This window comes from Gopherus flavomarginatus, chromosome 10 (assembly GCF_025201925.1).
Source record: "Gopherus flavomarginatus isolate rGopFla2 chromosome 10, rGopFla2.mat.asm, whole genome shotgun sequence".
NCBI classification, from domain to species: domain Eukaryota; kingdom Metazoa; phylum Chordata; order Testudines; family Testudinidae; genus Gopherus; species Gopherus flavomarginatus.
In genome coordinates, this window is record NC_066626.1 from 72764927 (window position 1) to 72792417 (window position 27491).

General features: G+C 47.1%; 1 protein-coding gene across 2 annotated transcripts in view; it reads right to left on the reverse strand.

Moving 5' to 3' along the window:
* SLC15A2 (solute carrier family 15 member 2) overlaps window positions 1–27491 on the reverse strand; it is a 65876-nt gene that overhangs the window by 15610 nt on the left and 22775 nt on the right. For both annotated transcript variants that reach the window (XM_050917050.1, XM_050917049.1), the window contains 11 exons: window positions 26877–26967; window positions 23910–23987; window positions 20098–20180; window positions 17061–17147; window positions 16376–16465; window positions 15886–15930; window positions 13509–13541; window positions 6216–6304; window positions 4126–4207; window positions 2225–2350; window positions 965–1129 (listed from right to left, as the gene is read on the reverse strand). In XM_050917050.1, the coding sequence (XP_050773007.1) occupies window positions 965–1129; window positions 2225–2350; window positions 4126–4207; window positions 6216–6304; window positions 13509–13541; window positions 15886–15930; window positions 16376–16465; window positions 17061–17147; window positions 20098–20180; window positions 23910–23987; window positions 26877–26967 (969 nt within the window). The remainder of the gene's footprint in view (window positions 1–964; window positions 1130–2224; window positions 2351–4125; window positions 4208–6215; window positions 6305–13508; window positions 13542–15885; window positions 15931–16375; window positions 16466–17060; window positions 17148–20097; window positions 20181–23909; window positions 23988–26876; window positions 26968–27491) is intronic.

A 27491-nucleotide genomic window follows, 5' to 3' on the forward strand; every position in this document is an offset into this window, starting at 1 on the left:
AAGCCCCAGCTTCTGGAATCAAGAGTTCTCATGAGAGTTGTAGATTTGGAGTTTTTTTTTAAAAGCGAGTTTCTAGTCCTCACGATTGTGGAGAAAAGCTTGAGAATGGGACCCAAATGCAACCCAAAGGCTCCAAAACCCAGAAAGACCATGAAAATGAACTTCAGATGCAAACTGATTGTTTTTTATAATCTCCTGAGTTTTCAGCCAATCTTGTGATTTTGAGCATTCAAATTCGCAGTTTTCAAATGCGTGGGGCTGGCAACACAGAGTGACAAGGTTGAGAAATCCCAGGAGGAAGCATGTTTCAACATGAGGTCAGATTCCAATCACATTTACCCCTTGGTCAAATTTGGAGTACCTCTATTCACTTCAATGGAGTTTCTTTGGCTTCATGTAGGTGATCAGAATCTGGCACATAGTGTCCAATATACATCTCCAAGGCCATTGCAGCAATTCCTGAAACTGCACACCAAGCTGGCTCTGCTGCCGGCGCAGCGAGAAGCTAGCGTAATCATTTGTTCTGTTCAGTAAAACGAATGGCCCTCCTGTGTGTTTTTAGTAGACTTGTAATAACTAAACCTACAGACATTCCACTGATGTTTTCATTCTATGCCTGGCCCTCGAGTCTCTTTTTAACGTCATTGCTGTATAGAAGCTCAGATGCTCAGCTTCCCTATCTTCTGTGGCCCTGCTGCCTGGCAGGCACTATTCCGCTCTCTTGCTGCAGCATTCACCAGTTTAAACAGTGCCCAGTAACACTTGATGCCATAAAATCTGCTAGTTCGTTAATCACCAGCAGAACTGAGCACAGATTCAATGCTGCTAACTGCAAAGTCAAGTTTACAGCGTCTGAGAGCAATTAGACTCTGCAACTGAGCGAATGAATTAATGAACCCATTACCCCACTGTATCATCTCAGCCATTGAATTAATACTGTATTTACACTTCAGTCTTCACTTACTAAGTGGCTTGATAGGTTTCCCTCTGACTTGTAGACAATTAAGCTGTATACTGATTTTTCCTGCATGGTGTGGTAAAAAGTGGACATTGATCCTGGGGACTGCAGCTCAAACTCAAGATTTTGTTGTGCTCCATTCAACATTAATTTTGAATACTCAGCTGGGTCCTGCAAAAAGAAAACGGGCTCTGTTACATATTGTCTTCATAAGAGAAAAGATCAAGTTCCTCCTCGGGAACTGTAATCTCATTCTGGATTCCAGGAAAGTTGTAGAGACAGATTAATAGGGAGGGGAGTTAAGGTTAGCTGAAAGCATCCCAGCGTTTCTTGGTAAATGACATATGTTGACCTATGTGCTTGATGCTAGTCTACCCAGAGCTCAGAGCGACTCCTCCAGGTTTAATGCTACCCACTGCTCAGGGCATTCTCTCTGTGCTTGCTGCTACTGCAGCAGGACAGATCTTCCCCTGGGCTTGTTGCGCCACTCAACAAACTCTATAGCTACAAAAGAAGATTATGGACAGTCAGTGGCCAATGTGTTACCATGCTGAACACCTAACGAGGCTGGCATCCAATGTACTTTGGATCCTGAAAGGAGAGAGAACTAAGTTGCCAGGTTCAAGTTTGAGTAACCCCCCGTCCCTCCTTTTCTTTTATTCTTTCCAGGTAAATACATTTAAAGTCTAAAATTCAAATCCCAGCAGTGACATTTGATTTACATCTAAGCAATGAGAGACGCAGACTGAATGTGTTTTTTTTTTCTTCCTCCTGCACATGTTCATCCTGGGACAATTATCCTTTATTCCTAGTTATAGGTGAACGCAATTAGCCATCTGTTCATCTTCTGCTTAAATGCAACTCAAAAATCTCTGTTTAAATTTTGCCACCAAAGGCACAGTGCTCTGTCTCCAGAAGGCACTCCTTCCAGGCAGGGCTGGCTCAGGGAGTGAAAGGTAACAGCTTTCTGAGTCTCTAAACATATGGGAGTGTGAATGTTTCCTCTTGCAAGTGGGAGCCACAGGGCCCCGCCTGCTGAGATAACACCTGAGCTTTCTGTGAATTAGGAAGTCTATGTAGGAAGTATTCAATTCAGGAGAATACAAATTTGGGCTAATATTTGCTGCATACATTATTTGAGGTGCCATTATACTCCTACTGCCACTGTTCAAGGGCTTCATCTAAGGCCATGGACGACACTGGAAAGAATCTCTTTGGTTTCAATGGACTTTGCATCAGGCCCTTAATCCCAAAATATATTCTTACCTGAAAAGCCCCAGTGGGTTGCTGAAATAGGTCTTGGCCTTGGATTTTCACATGAACACTGTCATTTGCCAGATTCAGAACCTGAATGAAACTTTCTTTCGGAACAGGCGAGGGCATACTGGTTTCCTGATTAAAACAAAATGCTTTAAGTGCTAGTTTTACCCTTTATTATAGCTGCTTAATACCACTCAGTTCCTAGCTGTAATATTCTGCCTCTCTGCAGCGAGGATGCTGTCGGGTGCTGCGCTGTGAGACAGCTGATTGTAACTCTGATTTAGGAAGAGCTTACTTGGTAGGAACCTCACTGCCTGATCTACCATTCTTTGGAAAGGTGGTCTTCACACCCACCCCCATCAAATACACAAGAGAGATGCTTGGATACTTTTCCTGGATAGTTGGCCCAAGCTGATTTTTACACTGTACATTTCCCAAGTGCAGAGGTTTAATTGAATAGTGTATTACCATGTTAGATAGTGATACAATTATAGTGATGTCCATAGGTAGTGTTTTTGAATGCACCCAGCAACAATCTAACTCTGTTCCCATTGACGTCAACAAGTATAACTCCCATTGACTTCAAATGGGAGCAGAATCAGGCATGCTGAACACTGTGTCTCTATGTCTATAAGAGATCTTTCTAGCTTACATATACAATCACAATATCAAAGGGCTATTTATACATGTCTTTATCTATTGACAGAGAGGCAGAGAAACAAACATACATACGTGTACTTAGATCCTTATTGGAAATAATTTGTTAGTAAGAGCTTTTCAGAAGCATCTTGCATTATTTGCACACCTAACGCAAACCAGAACAGTCTGTTTTTAACCAGCCCACCCCACTTTTAGTGACTGCAAAGGCTGCAGTAATGCCTGGTTGGTTCTGATTTTTTTGTCTGATGTTATAAATCACTTGTCTTTGATAGAGATTTTAATGGCAAAAACTCTCATGGAGTCTGTTTTCCACACAAAGGTGCAATGCCTCATTGGGAAATAACCACACCCTGGGACCAATGCTCAGACAGAACTCTCATTGATTTCAGTGACAGTTTTGCCTGGCAAAGGAATACAGAATGGGGAGGAGAAATGAACCCACAAAATCTCATTTCAGCGAGTGGTTTCCCAATGACTTCATGAGAGCAGCAGTAAATAAAAGCCCAACTCTATGGGCCATAGCAAGTTAGGGATTACTCTGTGTCAAAGATATCTTGATGGGTTGGATCTTTTATCAGTCTCAGTGGAAGTTTTAAAAATTAATTCCTTATTAATTTTTTAAAAGGAAAAGATCAACCTATGTCTTCAAAATACCTGCCATGCTCAGCCTAGAAACAACAAATCGTAGTAACATGTATGACAGACATACAGAAATTGCAAGTGATTAGAAAACACCCAGAAAATAGGACAACTGATTACAAATGACTGTAACTAAATAAGTCTGAGTACACTCAAACCCATTGTTATTGAAAGCATTATCCATGCAAACAAATCTAATCCTAATGTAATCACATGGGAAGGAACAAAACCATTCCTACTTAAACACAGGCAGGATAAAACATTAGACAGAAGACAGGATACACTACCTATTGGAATTAGCCACTAGTGTTAATTAGATGTTTGTAAAGCACATCAACAATAGACAGCACTATATACTATAAACTGATACAGAGGATTGGCACATCAGAACGGCAAAGATTAGGAGGTGAGAGAAGCAGATAAGGTGATAAGTATTATTAAAAGTAACAGTGTGCTTAATTGTAAAGTATATGTTAATGAAGGAGATCAAGCTGTACAATACTTACAAGGAGTGTTATCCAACAGACATTAATAAAATAGCCCACTGGAAGCTATGTATCTACGTGGATTTGTGTGTATCGCCACATACGCAACGGCTCTGTACTTACATTTATTTTGATTTCTACAATGGCTGCAGCTGCAAACGCCAGACCTGCAAGGATCATACCTGTTGTCATTTTTCTAATAGGCCTGCAGAGTGAATGGAAGAGATTTCCTGAATCAAAGTGTAATGTAAAATGTGTAATACCATCCCTCAGAGTCAAAGATATTCCAAAGGCACGTATTAAACTGTCCAAACAGGTGCCATTGTGGATGATGGGCTGTTGAAATTGACAATCGTTTAACTTCAAACTATTCTATTATACAGTACAAGGCCAGCACTGAGGCCAATTAAAATTGATATGCCATGAAAAAAGCTCTTTGCTTGCAAGTTTCATATTATCTTGTTCCAAGCTCTTCTAGTGGGAATAGATTCTGGCATTATGTTAACTTGTAACGTTTGAAGAAGCACCACAAATGATCTATCTTCAAGTCCTTTTGGGGAAAAACAAAAAAGGTAGCAGGCTATTTAGCTCCAGACTTCAAGAACAAAAATATAGTTCACATCTTCAAAAATTCCAACCAGCTGCATTATCTGTGTGTTATTTCTCATGCAAATACATTTAGAGTCCTATTCAGACCAGGCTTACTGTACTTGGTGTAAACCAAGAGTAACTCCCCTGGAGTTACAGGAGTGATACAGATATGGAACCAGTTAAAATGAGATCTGAAGTCAGGTCCGAGCTGAAAATTTAAATTAACGCTAGACCCAAACCAAAACAACTCTGGATGCTTAGGCTGTCCAAAACCCAAATGTGGATCCATATCCAAATAATGCAAATGGCTCCAGATCCAAATTTCCTGAATGTTGGACTGTTGGAATTCCAGCTAGGAAGCCAATTTTTCAAGTCTGAGCCCGTCTCTCAGTTAAGTGTAACGAAAAACACTTGTTGACTCTTTACGCTGTTATAATAAATGAACCCATTTTGGCCCTGATCCTGCAGTAGGATCTAACAATCCAGACCCCTGCAGCCTTGTCGAGTCCTTTGGGGACCCTGCATAGCGCTAGCAGATGTAAATGTAAGACAGGGCATTGGTTTGTCAGCACCCGTGTCTTGGGGAGGGAAAGCGATTGAGTTTAATTCAGAATTATTTTTAGAGGCTTTTTTTTAGATACAGTATAATACTAAGATGGAGCAGAGTCTGAAACATGGAGCTTTCTCTGGTCCCTGTGCATGGCAGAGCTTTTAATCGGCATGTGAATTTAGGGCTCATGAGTGGAATGGATGAAGAATGGGTTATAATGTGGCTAGATGTCCAATCAGCTCTGCCAGCGTAAGGCCCTTTGAGGCGGGGTGGAGAAGCACTGCTCCAGTGTGCGCTCCACAGGGCACCATGTCTCAGGAGGGTATAATGCTTTCTTCTCTGAGGCGCGCATGGGGGAGTGTGACCATGACACTCCTCTGGAAGAGGGTGCAGCTTCTTGCCCTCTCTGCATCTTTCCAGCTCTGCTCACACAAGCAACTTGTTCTCTGAGGACCTGATCCAAAGACCACCAAAGTCAATGGAAGACTCCTGAGAGCAAGGACTGCCAATGAGTGTAGCTCCCTTCTTTCCTGGTGGGGCCTAAGTGGGGAAAGCCTCATTCAGGCCCTAAAACAAGAGGTCAATTATTTAGAGTAGTGCGAGAGGGTGCAATGAGGAGCTGTGGGATGAAATTAAGAAAGGGAGTGATGAGATTGACTGCTGGGGAAAATTCACTGTCAACAAGATCTGCTAGCGCCTGGGACACTCTGTCAAGGCTCAGGGAATCCGTTTCATGAGACATTTACTTTGGACTAGACAAAGCCCTACTGAACGCTCACTTGGGAACAATCCGGCACCCTCAGTAGTCAGTAGGGAACAACCCCCTGATGCGGAACTGGAAGAGCAGACCTAATTGCTCTTTTCCCTCTGTAAAGTCCATGGACTATGTGTTAGCTTGGTGGTGTTGCCAAATGCAGGACAGAAAGCTAAAAGCAAGAATAGGTTGTGGAATGAATGTAAGCTCAAGTGTCTTGTCCACCCAATCTTGTATAAACTTATTGTGGGTGGCAGGAGAGCTGCAAAGCTGCAAAGGAATAAAAACTTGGCAGTATGCACTGCCTCAAATACTTACGTGAAATTAAATCTGCACATGTCAATCAGGGGGTAGACTCCAAGGTCAAAAATTGGGATGAAGATCAGAATCAGGAGTGGGTTCAAGAACTGCAGCACCAATGGATGGGAGAGATTAGGCAATACAAAGTGATTTACAGTAATTAAACCCATAAAGCAGAAATAATTCCATTATAGGAATGACACAAACAAACACTCAAAACCTCCCTTAAAAATATAATCATACTTTGCACTTCAATATCTTCCTCCGTTTAAGGTTCACAGACATGAATATATTCATCCTTACAACACCCCTAGGAGGTGAATAAGTGTTATGAACCCAGTATTACCAATGGGGAAACTGAGGCACTACATTTTTAAAGAGCACAAAGAAATGCATTAACAACAGAGATGGGAGAATTTCCAAAGGCTCAGAGCTCTGATTAGGGAATCAACCCAATAATTCACATGTTTAATCAACAATGATGCACAAATCTTGGGTCTTCATTGTAGGGTTAAAAATCTCATGAGAACAGACTCTTTTTGTGAGATTTCCAACACAGACTGTTTCCAGTCTGCTCAGAAGTCTCATGAGAGCAGCTTTTCTTCTGGGACATCTGTGTGCATGCTGCCAAACAGCAGTGCAAATACAGGGAAATGAATAATGGCTGTGGGGAACAAACATCAAGGAACGTTCAGCTTGAGTTTTGAGTGAAGATTGTGGGGAAGAGATGACTGAATTTCTCTGAAGCAGTTCAGCCACACCTAGAGAGCACACAAGTACTGTAATCAACTGTGATTACACTGCACAGTCCTGGAGCCTTAAAATTCCACCTTCCCTGCAGGAAAGGACAGAGAATTTCTCTGTCCGGCGATGCTGAGCACAGCCCAGGCACCAGGAAAAAGGAGAGGTGGCTTGTGCCTCTTCTATGCAGGGGCTGCTGGGGGCTGGTTCCACCATCAGTGCATGTTGGAGCAGTTTAGAGGCCCACTCTAATTTGTACCCCAGCTGCAAAGACCCTAAGGAACCATTATGACAACAGAGAACAGTCAGGGAAGAGAAAAGCCGTGGCTGCACTCTCCCAAATCCCAACCCCAGCCCACACTGACATGCCCTTGACACATTTCCTGCATTGGACATTCCTGGACCGGGGGGTGGGATAAAGCTGGCTGTGCCAGCTCTGCACCAGTTAGCAAAACCCTCTGTGCTCACCTGTATTATGCCAGCATACCATGACTGCAGCACAATCATTTGGTCTTGCCTCAGAGCAGGACGCTGGACTAGATGACCTCTTGAGGTCCCTTCCAGCCCTACGTTCCTATGATTCTAGGAATTCCCTCTGAAGTCCCTTGTTTTACAGGAACTCACCGTTAGTCAACAGAATTCACCTGGCAGGGTAGGAAATCCCCTGCAGCACAAGGGGAAGTTCTTCTTCGAGTGATTGCTCACATCCATTCCAGTTAGGTGTGCGCGCCGCGCGTGCACGTTAGTCGGAAACTTTTTACCCTAGCAACTCCAGTGGGCCGGCAGGTCGCCCCCTGGAGTGGCGCCGCCATGGCGCCCAATATATATCCCTGCTGGCCCACCCGCTCCTCAGTTCCTTCTTACCGCCGTGTCGGTCGTTGGAACTGTGGAGCGCGGCATAGCTGTCCTCCACGTCCCTAGCTCTCCTTGTTATCTATCGTTTATCTCTAGCACTATTGTAGTTGTTAATTAGATTGTTAAGTGTAGATAGTAGTAGTTAAGTTCAGTAGTTTGTAAATAGTTCTTCGCCGGGGGCTTAGCCCTTCCCGGCACCCGGCACCAGGCTCATGCCTGGTTCGCCGGGCTTCAAGCAGTGTGCGGCCTGCAAGAAGCCCATGCCTACCAGCGATCCCCACGACGCGTGCCTGAAGTGCCTGGGGGAATCGCACAGATCCGACAAGTGCCGCATCTGCAAGGCTTTTAAGCCAAGGACAAAGAAGGAGAGGGATCAAAGGCTCTGGACTCTCCTTATGGAGGCGGCACTTGACCCGGCGGCTTCGCAGGCCGTGATCTCGGCGCCGGCACCGGATCGCACCGGCACCGAGAAGACTCCCCGGCACCGACCTTCTCCGGCACCGGGGACAGAGCCTAGGCCGTCGAAGTCTATTACTCCGGCCAGGCAGACCCGACTGGAGCGCCCGGCCTCAACATCGGCCGCGGCGCCGCCGGCACCGTCGACTCCGGGCCCGGCGGGTCCGTCGAGTCCGGTGCCGCCAAGCTCCCCCATGACATCTGGGGTTGAGATAGTGGTGCCATCCACACCGGAGACCTTCGCCTCGGCACGGGACCTCATAGCCATGACTGAGCCCACTCAGCTGCCACCCCCCGGTACCTCCGGTGCGGGTCGTGTCCAGAGGCAAGCCTATGATGTCGGCACCGTCTCGGGACTCACGTTCTCGATCCAGGTCCCGACGTCACGGTCGCTCCAGATCCTGCCGCCGCTCGCAGTCCCGGCACCGCTCCCCTCAGCGGTACCGGTCGCACTCGCGGCGCCGGTCGACATCAAGACGATCGCGGTCGGACTCCAGCCGCTGATACCGGCACCGCGATTCCAGGAGCCGATCCAGACATTACTCGCCGCACCGGTCGACCTCCCGGCACCGAGCTGGTGGCAGGTCCCGGTCCCGGTCGACCTCCCGGCACCGAGCTGGTGGCAGGTCCCGATCCCGGCACCGAAGCGGCGCCCGGTACCGGTCCAGATCCCGGCACCGTGACAGAACCCGGTCCCGGTCCCGGCACCGATATGACTCCCGGCACCGGTCCCCGGCACCGAGAAGATCGTCCGTGCCGGCCCGCGCAGACCCTTACCATCCAGGGTCCGCCCCGCCATGGCCCTCTAGGCAGCCGTCCGTATCTTCGCAAACGGACAGCGGGTATGCGCTGGGCACCGACCGGCAGGCGGCGCTGTTCAGCGATCCGCCACAGCAGGACCAAGGCCCGCATCAATGGGGATTCTGGACACCCTGGGCATACCATCAGGCCCAGGGCCCCCAACAGCTCCCTGCTAGGCCGGCGACTGCGGAGCGCAGGGCACCTGAAGCCTCGTTGTCTCGCCCCCCTCCCTCCCCGGATGGGGAGGAAGGGTCCAAGCATCAAGACTCCGCTTTGGCTCCTGAGGCAGAGGCGAGGGCCGAAGGAGACCCGCCGTTAGACACTCTCTTGCCGGGGGTCTCCTCATCCTCCTCCCCGGATGAAGCGGTGGCTGGTACCTCCTCCAACAGCCCCCCCCCGCTGGACCTCAGGGCGCACCAAGACCTCCTCAGGCGAGTAGCCCAAAATCTGAGTCTGCAAGCCGAGGAGGTCTCGGAGATAGAGGATCCAATTGTTACCATCCTCTCGGCAGACGCTCCCACCAGAGTCGCCCTACCATTCGTACGAACCATCCAGGCCAACGCCAACACCATCTGGCAGTCTCCGGCCTCCATTCCTCCTACTGCGAAGGGCGTCGAGAGGAAGTACATGGCTCCTTCTAAGGGCTACGAGTACCTCCATGTGCACCCGACTCCGTGTTCCCTGGTGGTTCAATCAGTGAACGATAAGGAGCGTCACGGCCAGGAGGCTCCAGCCCCCAAATCCAGGGAGGCCAGGCGGATGGACCTCCTCGGCCGTAAGGTGTACTCGGCTGGGGCGCTGCAGCTCAGGGTCTCCAACCAGCAAGCCCTACTGAGCAGATACGCCTTCAACTCCTGGGTGGCAGCAGACAAATTCAAGGAGCTGCTGCCACAAGATGCTCGCCAGGAGTTTACGGCCATCTTGGAGGAAGGCAAGAAGGTCGCATGCACGTCCTTGCAAGCCTCTTTGGACGCTGCAGACTCGGCTGCCCGTACCCTCGCGTCGGGCGTAACAATGCGTCGCATCTCCTGGCTGCAGGTTTCTGGCCTTCCGCCGGAGCTCCAGCACACTATACAGGACCTTCCTTTCGAAGGCCAGGGCTTGTTCTCGGAAAAGACAGACCCCAGACTCAAGAGTCTGAAAGACAACCGAGTCATCATGCGGTCACTCGGGATGCACACACCCGTGACGCAACGCAGACCCTTCCGGCCGCAGCAGCAACAACAGCGCAGGCCGTATTCCCAGTTCCGCCAGCGGCAGGACCTTAACAGGCGCCGCGGCAGGAACAGAAGGCGCAGGCACTCGGGGAACCAAGGGGGGCAGAACCAAGGCTCCTCTAAAGCCCCGCCTGGACCTAAGCCTTCATTTTGAAGGTGCGCCCGAGGGCGCAGTAACAGTTTCCCCAATGGATCCTTCCCCCCCGTTTTCCAACCGCCTTTCGTTTTTCCTCCCAGCGTGGTCCCTAATAACATCAGACCGCTGGGTCTTAAGCACGGTGCAGTCGGGATACCGCCTGCAGTTTGTTTCATTTCCTCCTTCCCGCCCCCCTTCCTCGTCCCTCTTCAGGGACCCCTCTCACGAGCAATTCCTTCGACAGGAGGTGCAGACGCTCCTCGGCAAAGGAGCTATAGAGGCGGTGCCGGAGAACGAGAAAGGCAAGGGGTTTTATTCCCGCTACTTTCTGATCCCCAAGGCCAAGGGGGGCCTCAGGCCTATCCTCGACCTGCGAGAGCTCAACAAGTACCTGGTGAAGTTGAAGTTCCGCATGGTATCCCTGGGGACCATTATCCCATCCCTGGATCCGGGAGACTGGTACGCCGCCCTCGACATGCAGGACGCGTATTTTCACATTGCCATCTGGCCACGTCACAGACGTTTCCTTCGCTTCGTTGTGGGGCCTCTTCATTATCAATTTGCAGTCCTCCCATTTGGCCTGTCCACGGCCCCGAGGGTGTTTACGAAATGCATGGCAGTTGTTGTGGCGCAGCTTCGGCGCAGTCGTATCCACGTGTTTCCGTATCTGGACGATTGGTTGATTCGGGGCACGTCGGAACAACAAGTCTGCAGCCATGTCCGCGTGATCATCTCGGCTGGGGGGCCCACCTAGGGACCCTGAGGACACAGGGCCTGTGGTCCCAGGAGGAGGTGGGGCTACACATCAACATGCGGGAGTTGAGAGCGGTCCGTCTTGCTTGTCAAACGTTCTGTCATCAGCTTCAGGGTCGCTGTGTCGCGGTGTTCACCGACAACACGACGACCATGTATTATATCAACAAGCAGGGCGGCACCAGATCCTCCTCCCTGTGCCACGAGGCGATACGACTCTGGGACTTTTGTGTAGCCCACTCCATTCACCTCATGGCTTCCTTCCTCCCCGGAGTACGGAACACGCTGGCGGATCGATTGAGCAGATCCTTCCTGTCACACGAGTGGTCCCTTCGCCCAGACGTCGCCCTCTCCATCTTCCGGAGGTGGGGTTATCCCCGGGTGGACCTCTTCGCGTCCAAGGGGAACAGGAAGTGCCAAGCGTTCTGCTCCTTTCAGGGCAGGGAGCCCGGGTTGATAGCGGATGCCTTCCTCATCCAGTGGTCGACCCACCTGTACTATGCGTTTCCCCCATTCCCTCTGGTTCACAGGGTCCTCCTGAAGGTGCGCAGGGACAGGGCTCACGTGATCATGGTAGCCCCGGCATGGCCCAGACAGCACTGGTACCCCATGCTGCTGGACCTGACCATAGCCGACCCAGTTCCCCTGCCGCTTCATCCGGACCTGATTACCCAGGGGCACGGGACCCTCTGTCACCCGGACCTGCAGTCGCTGCACCTAGCGGCGTGGCTCCTGCGTGGCTGACTGGCTCTGAGCTGCGCTGTTCCACGCCGGTGAGGGAGGTGCTCTTGGGCAGCAGGAAGCCGTCCACAAGAGCAACATATTTGGCCAAATGGAAACGCTTCTCCTGTTGGTGCGTGGAGAGAAATCTCCGCCCTTTGGAAGTTTCGGTAGCCGACATCTTAGACTACATTTGGTCCCTCAAAGGGCAAGGTCTGGCCATATCGTCGTTGCGAGTCCACCTGGCAGCTATCTCCACCTTTCACCCGGGTGCGGATGGTCGCTCTGTTTTTTCTCACCCGACGGTGTCTAGATTCCTTAAGGGGCTGGAACGTTTATACCCTAACGTCCGTCCCCCTGCTCCAACCTGGGATCTTAACCTGGTGTTGTCCCGGCTCATGGGGCCCCCCTTTGAGCCGTTAGCTACTTGCTCCCTGCTTTACCTCTCTTGGAAGACGGCCTTTCTAGTAGCTATCACCTCAGCTAGAAGGGTGTCGGAACTCCGGGCTCTTGTGGTAGACCCCCCATATACGGTCTTCCACAAAGACAAGGTGCAGCTGAGACCACACCCTGCTTTTCTCCCCAAGGTGGTCTCAGCCTTCCACGTCAACCAAGAGATATTCCTCCCGGTTTTTTTCCCGAAACCTCACTCCTCAGGCAGGGAGCAGCAGCTCCACTCGCTTGATGTCCGTAGGGCTCTCGCGTTCTACGTGGAGAGGACCAAGCCCTTCCGCAAATCCCCCCAGCTTTTCGTGGCAGTAGCGGACCGCATGAAAGGGCTTCCTATCTCCTCCCAGAGGTTATCCTCTTGGGTAACGTCCTGCATCAGGACCTGCTATGACTTGGCCCATGTCCCTACGGGCCGTGTGACTGCGCATTCTACCAGGGCGCAGGCGTCGTCGCTGGCTTTCCTCGCCCGTGTGCCCATCCAGGAAATCTGTCGGGCAGCGACCTGGTCATCGGTCCACACCTTTGCTTCCCACTACGCCCTGGTCCAGCAGTCAAGAGACGACGCGGCCTTCGGAACTGCAGTGCTCCATGCCGCGACTTCTCACTCCGACCCCACCGCCTAGGTATGGCTTGGGATTCACCTAACTGGAATGGATGTGAGCAATCACTCGAAGAAGAAAAGACGGTTACTCACCTTTGTAACTGTTGTTCTTCGAGATGTGTTGCTCACATCCATTCCACACCCGCCCTCCTTCCCCACTGTCGGAGTAGCCGGCAAGAAGGAACCGAGGAGCGGGTGGGCCGGCAGGGATATATATTGGGCGCCATGGCGGCGCCACTCCAGGGGGCGACCTGCCGGCCCACTGGAGTTGCTAGGGTAAAAAGTTTCCGACGAACGTGCACGCACGGCGCGCACACCTAACTGGAATGGATGTGAGCAACACATCTCGAAGAACAACAGTTACAAAGGTGAGTAACCGTCTTTTGTATCGCCAGAGGACTACGTTTCACCAAATACATAGCAAAATTAAGGAATTGATCCTGCACCATTAAAGTCAGTAGGAATTTTGCCATTGTCTTTAATAAGAGCTGGACTGGGGTGTGAGTCTAGTGAGTGAAATATGAATAAGAAAGACAACACATATACAAGGACTGTGCACTTTGTTCTATGGGTTCTTTTACCTGCATTTGGTCTGGCTTAAAGACTACTCCTCCCTGAAATAGACAGACATGCAAACTGATTAGTCAACACAACATAATACCATGTCTATTGATAGCAACTAAGCAAACAGCCCACAATATAGACCTGGGTAGCTGAACTGTCTTCTTGGGTTCTTTATCTTTGCTTGAGTGGTGGATGCTGTGTTCTCCTTGACATTTCTCTCCTAAGGATATGGTGTTTGAACTGAGCCCTTTGTAGAAGGGACATAAATCCCTGCACAGAGGACAACTGGGGGAGATCCGAACCCTGAAAATGTTTTGCTAACACTAGAAGCTACTGCCCCAGATTTGAACAGCCCTAAACTTGGTAGAGAAAGAAGAATGGGTATTATGGAATCCAGACTGGGATCCAAATGTTGAGCTTCCCCTCTACATCCATAATGGGATGAGCCAAACCTTTGCAACATAATGCTCCCAAATTCTGGGCAGCTTCCAAATATGGTTGTGGGATTGTTTTATTTAAGCCCATTTCTGGACAATGCCTGCCATTTGGCACAACTGTAACCCACACCCACTCAACCTGGTGCTCTGGCCCCCTCTCCAGGTGGTAGAACCCTAGTTCTAAAAGCATGAGCCTCTAATTCTGTTAGCCAAAGCTGTATCAGGCTCAACTACCTGGCCATGAGGCCCCTACGCCATTGGCAGGGATAGAACGCTGCACTTCGTGTGTGGGGGTGGGTGGGGAGGGGCGCTGCACAACCTAGTACTCCAAAAATTACTCTTTGGAAATATTTTTAGGAGTGAGGGATGTGTATAAGTGCCTGAAAGGAATAGCTTGGCAGTCTCCAGAGAGGAGGAAGTATGCATTTCCCCAGCGGCAGGTGTTTCTCTGAGCACAGAGCAAACAGATATTTTCAGTCAGAATGACTTTCATTTTAGAGAGACGAACCACCCCCCCCGCAAAGAGAACAAAAGTAAAATCTCCATGAAAGAACACAGCGTGCATTTGTCTCCTCTCTGAGAGAGTGCACTGAGCTGAGTGCAAAATGGCTGCGGGTCTCTGCAGACAGCAGAATCTGTGAGAGTCACAATTGCAAAGCTAAATATGCTGTGGCAGGGAAATATCCACTCCTTCCATCAGTTTGCATACTGTGTGCAAATTTGACATTAGTAAATAAGAGTCTACATATTTCAGCTCACACACGAACATATCAGACTTCCTTTTTCCTGTTAATGCTCAGTCCTTACTGAAGGACGACGCTTGACTGAGAAAGCAAGAGGGATTTTACAAAGAGAAATGTCAGGAGGCCTTGAAGAAACAGTTTGCCCTTGCTGTGCACAGAGGAAGTTGGACAGGTTGATACATTAGCCAAAAATCCATAGGAACTGTTGGGACAAAATGCTGAGAACAGTTTTATTTTCAGCCAGAGAGTGTTTAGTAAATGAGTTCTGTCAATTCTTAGATGTTTCATTAAGACATCACTAAACACAGAGACTATAATATTTCTAGTTACCAGTCATAAGGGCTGTGTGAACTTTCCTTCCAGGGAGGGAGGTATAAAATACAGAATTGCAATCTTTTCATGCCTCTCTTGTATTAATTACCCTAACAAGTGACAAATGCCATGGGCCCAATCTTCAAATGTGAGTGATATAATAGGACTCGCACTTTGGAGATTAAATCTGAATTTACACAAAGAAAATGGCCGTTTACATGCCCAAGTACTGATCTAAGTGTCCACATGTAAGATGTGGATGGCCTATTAAGACATACACGCAGTGCTTAATTTGTGCCAGGACTTGCTGGGGCTGAGTCCCGGCACCTCTTGGTTTAGCAGTTCATAGTCCCAGCCCCTTTGGGCTTTCTGTATCAGGTGTGAAAATAAAAAAACTGTTTGAGCTCTGGCACCTAATTGCTTGATCCCTGGCACCTCTTTCATTGCAAATTAAACGCTGCATACACATCTGTAAATGGGACCCTGTATGAAAAAATCCTTACCCAGCTGATTTACAAACATTATACTTGACTGCACGCTGTTCCATTGGCAATTTACATCATAAAAGGACTTTATGGATATTAACTAATAGATCCTCACAACATCTCCACATTTTACACCCGAAGGAGAGAAGTTAAGTGACTTGCTCAAGGTCACAGAAGTAGAACGCAGGTAGTCCTAGCTCGCAGGACTGGGCTTAGTTTACTAGGCCTCACTTCTTTCCGTAATGTTTCATGATCATTATGAATTCTGGTACGTACATCTACAACATTTTTTCTAATCCATAAAAGTGCAACTCTTACGAGGTTGTAAAGCAGCAGGTTTAACTATTGTGAACAATTAATTTAAAAAAGCCAGGGTTACTACTAGTTTTATAATCCCTAGTAATCTTAAATACTTACAAAGTCTGCATTCATTTGAGTAGCTTGCAGAGTCCATCTAGATCCCTAAGGACAAAACAGACCATTCTAAGTACCCTGGTGTGCTCTGAGGGATGGGAGAATAAGGGAACAGAGGAGAAGTGAGTGCTGGAAGGGCCTGACTTCTCTTCCTCTTCCTTCACTCATTCTCCCAGTATCTCTTCTGCTGTTTTCTCCCGCCTCTGGTTCCCTTCACTCAGCCTTCTTTTTCCCCTGTTTATAGGCATGGCACCTTCTTTTCAACCACCTCTGGCATCCACCCCATCCTAGAAACCAAGCAGGAGATTGAAGGCCAGATGCCCATGAATGGCAAGTGCTGCCTCATCAAGGCAAGTGGATATCTATTGGGAAGACAAGACCTCTGCTGCCCTCAATGCACTGTGATTTCCATGAGGTTACCCCAGATTTATATTGGCATGATGAATATCAGAACCTGGCACAATAACCATGTCTGTGATTTGTTATACTTTACCTGTTGATCAAAGAGAGCCCAGAACATTGGCAGTGGGATAAACAGGAAAAGAACTCGTGTCACCATTTTAATCTCCTGGATCAGTTGCTTCTATTAAGAGAAAAAAGCAGAAAGAGAAAATAAGAGTGGAAGAGCTAACAACAATTTCAGTCCCCATGTGTGAAGGTCCCTAATTAACTCCAAGGAATGGTGTGTCAAATTTTTTCATACTTAAACATGCTACTTTCACTATTTGCATTACAGAGAGCCTAGAGTCTCCGGTCAGAATCAAAGTCCCATTGTACATACACAGAGGTAGACATAGTCCAGGTGCTAAGGAGTTTACAATTTAGGAAGGCAAGTAATAAAGAAAGGCTGGCGGGAGAGACAACCAAATATACAGTATTTATATACATAGGCCCTATGAGATACTCATGTACTGGAGATGCTGTGTAGTGCTCAGTGCAGCACGGCTTTTTTAGTGCTGCATTTGTTTTACATCTTGAAGTTCACTAATGTTAATTAATTTCAGTGTATGGGGAAATTCATCTGTTCTGGCAATTGCTCAATGGCTCAGACACACAGCTTGACACAAGGTGTCCCTTTAAGGCTACCTTATTACAGCCCAAGAACCCAAGACGCCACCCAGCCCATGCCAGATCAAAGAACCAGACACTCAGTCACTTACATGTAAGTCATCACTTACTGAGTATTTTTCTGATGCCCAGTCTAGCCAGTGCTCCCTCTTCGGAATCTGTTTGGAGTGGTTTTTTAGTCGGTTTGTAATAGCAAACTAGAGGGAAGATCAAATGAATAACAAGGGTAACTTATGTGTATGTCAACCAGTCAGACCATCTCCCTTACCTCATCTTTCATCCCCCCTATCCACGTAGAATTTCCAGCTCAAAACTCCCCTCATCATTCTCAAACCTCCAAGGTATGGCCTATGCAGCCACAGAAACTATGCAATCCTGTTTTCTTTGTTCTGTGCCTCTATGTTCCTAGGATTCTGCTGCCCGCAGGAGCAGCTGCCTTTTTGCCAGGCAAAGTCAATGCTGCATGCTACACAGAAGACACACACAGTGTGCTCTCTCTCTTCCCACATGGAGACTTTTCTTGCTTTGCAGTTTTTCTAAATCAAACTGATATGGTTGTCCTTTGCATGGGGAAACTTAACACATGAAGTCACTCAATATTTTCCTGACCTCAGAATGTCTACCTGCATCTTCCTACACCCTCACCCCTCAGATGCTCACTCCAGCCCCAGATCTGCCCTTCTCCTCAATATTACACATTTGGTGTAATTCCTCTTCATGTCCTGCTCCCATCCTTTGGCTCTCCCACCAAAGAACCCTCTGAATCCCTTCCTCTTTTTAACTATCACTGTATTTTTTCCCCCTTATGTCTTTACTTTGGGATCGGTCCTGGGAGTCTCTGGCATCTCCTGAGGGATGCTCACAACTGAAGTCAGCAGGAACTGAGGGGTTGCAGGATAGGCTTTTTGAGAGTGATTCTCTCAGGGACTTCTCTTTTGATGCTGGTCTGTTTAAGAGGATCAGCTACATCCTATTCTTATCTCTCAAAGGCAAAGGTGACACCAGCCACCATGATCATTTCCTTCTTGTTTTAAAACCAGTCACAGGAAAAATCTTCTTATTTGAAATTCACTTAACATAACTTCATTTATTTTCCTTTTCTAAAAAGCACAGTTTAAATTGACCACTGGCAGGAAGGAATAAATGCCTCATTATTTACAGCAACTTCACAGCCAGAGGCTACGCCTACACTATGGACCTTACGGTGGCACAGCTGTACCACTGCAAGGTCCCCTGCATAGCTGCTATGGGAGAGAGTTCTCCTGTCCGAAAAATTAATCCAGTCCCCAATGAGTGGCACAAGAGCGTCTCGCGCCGGCATAGCGCGCGGTCCAACTGGTGCTTCTGTTGATCTAACTTATGTTGGGAGGGAGTATGGTTTTTTTCACACCCCTGACCAACAAAAGTGTTAGTGTAGACATAGCCAGAATTTTCATTCCTCTGTTTTCCTGCAGGTCTGTTTGTCGATTAACACTGTTGTCCCTTTCTCGAGCAATAGCTGATTTCAGGGCCTTGCAGGCTGGTTTCCCATCGGAGGACAAGTGGTTATTTTCTACATGTGATTTGTTTATTTACACTGTCTACACCAGTCCTTGAGAAACCAATAGCCTGTTCCCAGGAATAAGGACTGAGTCCAGTTAGAGACATTAAGGCAGACGGAAAATGCTTGCTGTTTGTAACAACTGCCCCAGATAGAAACTATATGGGAAAACTAGCAACAATACTGTACTTCTTCAAAGACTGTACACAGCTTGCATGCCAGGAAAAAGGACTAGTAAAACTGTGTGTTACAGTGCACTGGTGACTCCCACCATAACAATACCAAGCTGAGCTTGGTTAGTGGTGTCATAACCTTAGTCCCAGATTTGGACCTTAGCGTCCAAAATATGGGGGTTAGCATGAAAACCTCCAAGCTTAGTTACCAGCTTGGACCTGGTACTTGCTGCCACCACCCAAAAAATTAGAGTGTTTTGGGGCACTCTGGTCCCTCTGAAAAACCTTCCCTGGGGACCCCAAGACCCAAATCCCTTGAGTCTCACAACAAAGGGAAATAATCCTTTTTCCCTTCCCCCCTCCAGGTGCTCCTGGAGAGATACACAGACACAAGCTCTGTGAAACTACACAGAGTGACTCCCCCTCTCCGTTCCCAATCCTGGAAACCAAAAGCACTTTCCTATTCCCCCAGAGGGAATGCAAAATCAGGCTAGCAAATCCAACACACAGATCTCCCCTGATTTTTTCCTCCCACCAATTCCCTGGTGAGTACAGACTCAATTTCCCTGAAGTAAAGAAAAAACTCCAACAGGTCTTAAAAGAAAGCTTTATATAAAAAGAAAGAAAAATACATACAAATGGTCTCTCTGTATTAAGATGATACAATACAGGGTCAATTGCTTAAAAGAAATATTGAATAAACAGCCTTATTCAAAAAGAATACAAATCAAAGCACTCCAGCACTTATATTCATGCAAATACCAAAGAAAAGAAACCATATAACTTACTATCTGATCTCTTTGTCCTTACACTTAGAAACAGAAGACTAGAAAGTAGAAACTACTTCTCCAAAACTCAGAGAAAGCAGGCAGAAGACAAAAGACTCAGACACTAAATTCCCTCCATCCAAAGTTGAAAAAATCCGGTTTCCTGATTGGTCCTCTGGTCAGGTGCTTCAGGTGAAAGAGACATTAACCCTTAGCTATCTGTTTATGACAAGTGGGTACGTGTACTACTGCTCTCTGCTGAACTAATCAACTTTGGAAAAGTTACAGGACAGCTAAAAAGAAAAATGAACCTGTGATTCGGCCACTCTGTGACTTTTCAGAGTTTCCTCTCAGAGAGCATAAGGGTCAGATTCTACTATCCTCACTCTGCAAGTCACCCCACTGACCTCAGGAGAACACCTTGTGGAGTAAGGCACCATTCAGCATGAGGAAGGGTGTTAAAATCTGTCCCCAAATGAGTTTCCTTTCCTCACATCTCATCAGTGGCACCACCAAGAGCAGAACCCAGGTGTTCCTGGCTCCCAGATATCTCCAGATTACATTATTATATAAAAAAGGTACAAAACTTACCCCAATGAAAATGTGCTTTTACAATGCTACAACCTGTGAACGGTGCAGGAAAATGATGGGACAGAAACAAGCTCACCGCAATGCACTGGCAAACTTCAAGTAGGATGTTCCCTCGCGGCGGTGTTTTTTTGTACATTCCACTTCCAGCAATAAATACAACTGTAAAACATTAGAATCCAAATCTGGAATTCTTCCTGGTGCCACATGGCTGTGGGCTTCTTCCTGTGCAGAGAACTCCCAGTGACTTCAACAGGAGTTGCACTCGCAACAGGATTGGACCCAGGGTGTATGTAGCATAAAACAAACACATAAGCATGCATGTACCATCTACCCCCCCGACTGTGAGTATAATGTGTCATTTACATGTATTCAGTGGCAGACACTGTATACAGGGAGATTTTCAAGGACTCACAGGGCAGTTTGGCACCCAATCCCCCTTGGAGATCAATGAGGCACCTAATTCCTATGCGAGCCTTTGAAAAGAAACCCCACTTTGCATGGTCTGAGGCAACATTATAAACAGCCATGAACTAGGCAGGCCATTCATCCAGTTTTAAACTGGACAGTCCTCTCTGTGGTTGGGTTGTTGCCTGTCCAGTACTGAGATAAAACTGGATGTAGTTTTGTCCAGAATCAAATGGGGGACACCATTTTGATGAGCACACTGCTCCGCTGCCACCAACATCTGCGTGAGAGGTCACCTTGGCAGGAGTGGAGCAGCCTGCTCTTCAAAATGGCATCCACATGGTGCATACACAGCCCATGCCACTCCTGGAAGTACTGGAATGTCTGGTATTCTGAGACTGCAAGAGTAGTCACTCTACCCTAAACCAGGGGCTGAAATCTGAAACTCGAACCAGATCTAAATGTTGCATTTGGTCCTTATCTGCAACACAGGCTGAGCCGAATGAACCCCTACCATTTATGAACACCTAGAACTTTGGCAAGTGGAATCCAGATGCAAGACTGCATCCAAATTTTGCATCTTGAGGCCATTTCTAGCATTATCAGTCAATCAAAGTTGTTTTTTTCATAGATTCCAAGGCTGGAAGGGAACATTGTGATCATCTAGTCTGACCTTCTATATAACACAGGTCGTTGAACGTCCCCAATATAATTCCTAGACCAGATCTTTTTAAAAAACATCCAATCTGGATTTAAAACATCCAATCTGGATTTTAAAATCGTCAGTGATGCAGAATCCACCACAACGCCTGGTAAAATTGTTCCATGATGCTCACTGGAGTTCACAGAGATCAGCTCTGAGTATGATGAGATGGACAATTTGAAAGATCTTTCCATGCCAAATCATTCTCCCCAAGCACAAGATATATCCACAGCAGAACAGGCTTCCTAGAGTGTTTGTCTGAGATGGGGATATTCAGGATGAAGTATCTCAAATACCAGGGTTACCTTAATTACCTGCATTGGCAAAATGCTGTCAGTTTTAATGGCGCAATGCTCTCCCTTTCACAGATGTGTAAAATGAAGCACAGAAATGGCTAAAAGCCTTGTGCAGAGTCACAGATTGTGAAACAGAACCCATGGAGTCTTCATTTCTAATCCCCTGCTCTAGCCACTAGACACATGTAGTGCAGCTTGGCAGGAGGTTAAACTAGATGACCCTTGTGGTCCCTTCTAACCCCATGGTTCTATGATTTCCAGCCTTCCATTGTAATGAGTATATATTCCGTGTCCTAACACGTTGCACCTGGACCCCATTCATTTTGACATTTATTCAGCATGCTGTAGGAGAACCACAGCAGAAAATAGATTTATAGTCAATTTGTGCAATGAAATTGTGCAATATTTGCAAGTCAGTTTTCCCAGGCTATTGATACCCTGCTAGAACTATTTGTCATATACGTGTGTAGGAAACATCCGGTAGTCTCTTAAACTGATTGGAACAAACCTTGTGGGAAAATGGGCCGCTTCTCAGAGCCAGTGACCATGCACTTTTTGAAATCAATTGCTGTCACATTAATCGTTGGCTCATTATCTTTTTCTAGTGTCCTGTTCTGTCCTCTTTGCTGGAGGCTCTCCAGAAAGATGCCATGTTCATTATCTCTGGAAGAGTGAATTTCCAGGTCACTGATGTTACGGCTAAGCCAATATTTTTTGAAAACTGCATGATCTCTTGGACTGTTAATTAAACTAACAATCTGGAAGAGAACTCACACAATGCAGTGACGAAAACTCTTGAGTGCGGCATAATAAGGGGAATGAATGGGACTTGTTCTCAACGGTCGTTAACAATTTTAAAAGAGAAACAAACAAGTCAGTGTTTCTATTGGTCACTGAGGAATGGCAACAGAAACGCAGCCAGCATTTGCTATTTTATAAGGCCTATAAGAGACATATGTTCGCAATAAGATGATGCGGCTGAAGTGTTGAATTTGGGAAGCTATGTGCCTGAGACTGAGGAATCGTAATGTACAGTATTCTTAGGCTGTAACAGTAATTGAACGAGCAATCACAGCCAATCAAAGCAAGGCAGTTGCTCTAGTCTCAGTTAACCCTCCTGTGGGAATCTCTGGATTGTGAGTAGGTCATGAAGCAAACATTGGATACAAAGTTGAGATGGCCCTGAGCTGCAAACTGTGTGAGTTTGAGGCAGAAGCACTGTGATCAGCTTCCATCCCACACATTGGGGAGCCTATTGTGACAGATATGGTAATTTCCTGAAATATGTTTGGACTATCTTACTGTACTACGTGTATGTATCGTTGTGGGCCAGAGATTGTATGTAGTTCCCTGTGGGAGGGTGACCGCAGCCCCTCCAGGAACTAAGAACAGTGTGTGTGGTGGGGGGTTGGCAAATTCATTCAGGTTGGAACATCCCCAAAGACGTCCCACCACCTGGAGAAGCTTGTACATACTAGTTCAGACTGGATTCTCCAGAGTCCAACAGACAAAGAAAGGACCTTTAGATAAACAGCCTGAGTTTAAACTAACTCAGAGCTTTCTTTCTGAGTCAGCAGACAGACAAGCCCTTCCCTCCAAGGAGGGCCCCAATCCTTCTTGGGAAGGATTGGAAGAACTTTGGCCTACAGAGACCCCATAATACTGATGGGTGGCCTCTGGTTAGCTTTTAGCATGCATCTAGGAACTCTATTTATATCTATGTTTTTGCTGAAATGCTTTCACCTCAAGAATAAATGTGCTTGCTTAGAAAGAGCTATATGCTAACTTATAACAGCTGGCAATTCCACTGTTCATAGATTTCAGAAAGAAAGAAAAGTATAGACACCAGTCTGTTTAGGCAGTCTGGCTTGCTGGAAATATCTTAGTGTAGGCAGGGAACTGTGCCACTTGGAAAAACCCCAGCCAGGAGGGAAAGACTGGTGACAGCTGAGGAGTCAGCAGCCTAGAGTGAGTGCCCTTGGTGGACCATGAAGGGGAAATCCAGGTGCAATTGCCCTGAACTGAGAGACCTAGGACTGCATATTGTGGAGGCCCCAGAGGCCAAATTTGCTCAAGGACAAAGTTGCAAACTACCGCACTGGGACATTTGCTTTGCAGCCTCTCGAAGCAGAATCATATGAGGCCATCATATTGTGAGATACACCTCACAGCATCAGCAGATAAGTGTCACAACATGGCACACGCTGCAGAAAGGCCATGATGTGACAGCCGCTAATCTGAACTGCCATTTTATAGGACATAGCCAGGCCCATCCTGTGAAAGTGACAACAGGTGGCAAGGCAACTCCTTGCATAGGGGGATCAGCGGAACAGAACATGTGGATTGTCCTGCTAGTAGGGATTTGTGCGAGGGAGTTCGACACTTCCTTTGTTCTCTGTGCAGCAGAGGAGGAGAGGTGTACTGGGCAGTGAGAGGAAGCCTCCTGAATGGAACATTCTAAACATTGTGATTGTTTCCACTTACCCAGGGCTATAACCATGAGTGCTGCTGGGACACCGAAAGCCAAGGCATAGCAATCTCCTCCGAAGCATTTCACATCCCCTAAAAGAGATCATCATCAAAGCATCTCATTTCACCATGTTTAAATTCAACGCATGCTCCCCACCCTGACTCCTCCACTGCGACCTCTGCTGAAGCAGTCACCTCTCTCAGCTCTCCACTTGTGCAGCGGGTTTCGACATTGTGCACCCAACCCACTTAAAACAAGCGTGCTGGGTCTCCACTGATGGTGGCAGTTTGGAAGCAGAACTGGCACAGCAGCCTCTTCCAACTACAGCAACGGTGAAAGGGGCCAGTCCTAACCACGCTATTGCGACGAGCAGTAGCAGATGCTGCATGGGGCAGAGGGTGCTGCTACTAAAGCAGGGAGTAGCAGCAGGGTCAGAGAAAGCAGGGGAGGGCCCCCTGAGTGGATAAAAAAGCCCTGCATAAAATAAACTGATCATTTTACATTTATTTTAATAGGCTTGGGTAATCAGTACAGTGGTTCTCCACCATTTGGGGGCATCTTATCTCACTTCTATCCCTGTAATCAGGAGTAGCCAGGGTGAAGCCATTGGTATACCAGGGTAGGTGAGATCACAGAATCAGACCCTAAGATTTCAGCTGTATGAACCAACTCCCTCTGTATTCTATTGACTTGTGTCCCCCTGCCTGGCCCCAAGGGAAATAGCCTGCTCCAAACCCCAGTCCTGTGATAACTCATAATGAAAGTAGCATTGTGAGAATGGGGAATGGAGCAGTTCATGCTACAGTACAGTGTGGGAACATAGCACAGAGTTGTACCACGACCCAGCACAGCTCCATTCCTGTGGGTGCCTGGAGAACCAATCCCAAACAGAGATTCAGTAGTATATCTGCACACCAATGGTTAGAAACTACTGCTATTCGTACACTCGATAGTAGTAAATAAATGTGGTTTAAAAACCCACATAGCTAAAGCAAAACAGGAAACCACTGAGCGAAACCTCCGGTCATTACTGTGTATTATTCATGTGCAAAGACACAGTCAGTTTCAAAGTTGTGTGTGTCTATCATTTATCTGGCCACTTTCCAAAGAATTAGCTGAAATCCAATAAACCGAACAGTGACACTCTAACATGTACATTTAACTTGTGACATACAGCATGGGCAGAAACGGTTGGATTTTGCCATCTAAATCCACATATTCAACATGAAGCTGCCAAGTTTCAAAGGAATTGCTTCTCTCTCCTCTTCAGGAATCGCAGAAAATGATTAGAAAACCTACACCTTCCTTTATACTCTCACTCTCCAGTTTGGTTTGATGTTCCACTGCACTGACATAGAGAAAAAATTTTAAGGGAACTGGATTTTCATCCACCCACAGAACAAATTTAGCAACAGCCTCTTAGCAGTGAAATGTTGACATGGGTAAGAGAGAGAGAGAGTTGTAGTTTGTCTTTTGCTGTGTGCTTTGGCACGAATATAGCGGACACACACACCTCTAACTCCAGGAAACAAGCAGGATATTAAAATAATCACTCAGAAGAAAACCTTCTGGAAGATGTCAGAAAAAATTGCTATTGAATGTGCCAGGTACCTCAGTTTATGGGACACTGCCCTCTTCTCTGTATGTTTGCCTATTTATAGATACGGCCCTACCAAATTCACGGTCCATTTTGGTCAATTTCACAGTCATAGGATTTTAAAAATAGTAAATTTCATAATTTCAGCTATTTAAAATCTGAAATTTCATGGTGTAATTGTAGAGGTCCTGACCCAAAAGGCGTTGTGTGTGTGTATGTGTTGTGGGGATGTCACAGGATTGTTGTAGTGGGGGTTGCAGTACTGCTATTCTTACTTCTGTACTGCTGCTGGTGGCAGAACTGCTTTCAGAGCTGGACAGCTGGAGAGCGGCTGCTGCTGGCCGGGAGCTCAGCTCTGAAGGCAGAATCACTGCCAGCAGCAACGCAGAAGTAAAGTTGGTATGGCATGGTATTGCCACCCTTACTTCTGCACTGCAGCGGGGTGCTGCCTTCAGAGCTGGGCACCAGGCCAACAGCCACCGCTGTCTGGCTGCCCAGCTCTGAAGGCAGCGCAGAAGTAAGGGTGGCAATACCATAAATACCCCTGTAAAATAACCTTGTGACCCCCTTTTTAGGTCAAGACTCCCCATTTGAGAAAAGCTGGTCTCCCCTGTGAAATCTGTACAGTATATGGTAAAAGCACACAAAAGATCAGATTTCGCCATCCGTGATGTGTTTTTCATGGCTGTGAATTTGGTAGGGCCCTATTTATAGGGTGCCAGTCACTGAGGTATCTGGGCACTGAAATACAGTGACATAAGTGCTGCAAGACTCAGAACAAAAATGGGTTCTGCACAATGGGTGGAATGCAAAATAGGCCTTAAATAAGGCATAGGCCTTGTGCGGGTCCTCAAAACAAGCCACTCTAGGCCATGATCTGCAACCTGATCCACGCAGGCTGAGCTTTATGCCTGTCTGGAGTCCCACTGAAGCGAGTGGGGCTCTGCATGAGAGCAGGGGTCAGTTTGCAGAACTGGAGCCCTAGGCAGCACTGCTAAAGTAACCTAGAATTAAAGCCTACAAGGAGTAGGGTCAGATCAATCATTATCAATATGTTACCTATGGGCTGCAGAATATGCCAATTCCACATTAGCAGGGAGATGGCCTGATGGGTCTTCTCCATCTCTAAATTTTCGATTCTATGACTCAGGCTGGCTTTAAAGAAAATAAACACAGCCTGTAGCATGGTATGTCTGACTCTTCTGCTAGTTTCCATAAATCTGTTATGCAGCTTCAGCAGGATTAACAAGGCATACATTCAACACCCTGGTCACTCAGAAGATAATGTAATCTCTGACATTCAATCATTATAAGAACCTAACCATCCATAGCAGAACAGTCACAGTGCAGCTAATTTAGTGGTTCATTCTCAATCAACACTGACCTCTCAATACAGGAGTAACAAATGTGGAGATCAAACTTCCCGCATTAATAGCTAGATAGAAGACTGAAAAGAATTTGCTCCTTTCTTTGGCCTAAAACGAGACAAGGTAACATCAATATCACGGACAAAGCGCAGCATTGGATTTGCAAACGGAACACTATCAATGCTCTTGTTAGGAGGGCTGGGTTAATATTGACACATGGTGCATAAAATACAAGCTAAAGGCAGGCAAACCAGCTTGCTTTTAGGTGATGGGATAGGTTCACACAAATTAGTTCATGTTACTGAAAAGCACTTTGGGTCTCTTGGCATTTTGGAGGAAAAGCTGCTGCTCTGTAGCTGTCAGGAAGTTGGAGGGGGTAAGTGTTTACTTATTCGGAACAAGTAGCTTGATTCAGATTCTCTGTCACCTAATTCAATCCAATTTGGCAGCGCTTGACAGATTGTCATTTGTTCCCACATCCTGGTTTTTTTTTTCCTCAATAGAAACAGAAACCTATGCATTTTGAGGAGCTTGCAATGACAGCACAAATGAGACAGTGTGTGTGAGAGAGACTGATCTGCTGGAGAGTCTGGGAGGAGAAGCTAAGAATTACGAAACTGACTGTTGTGATG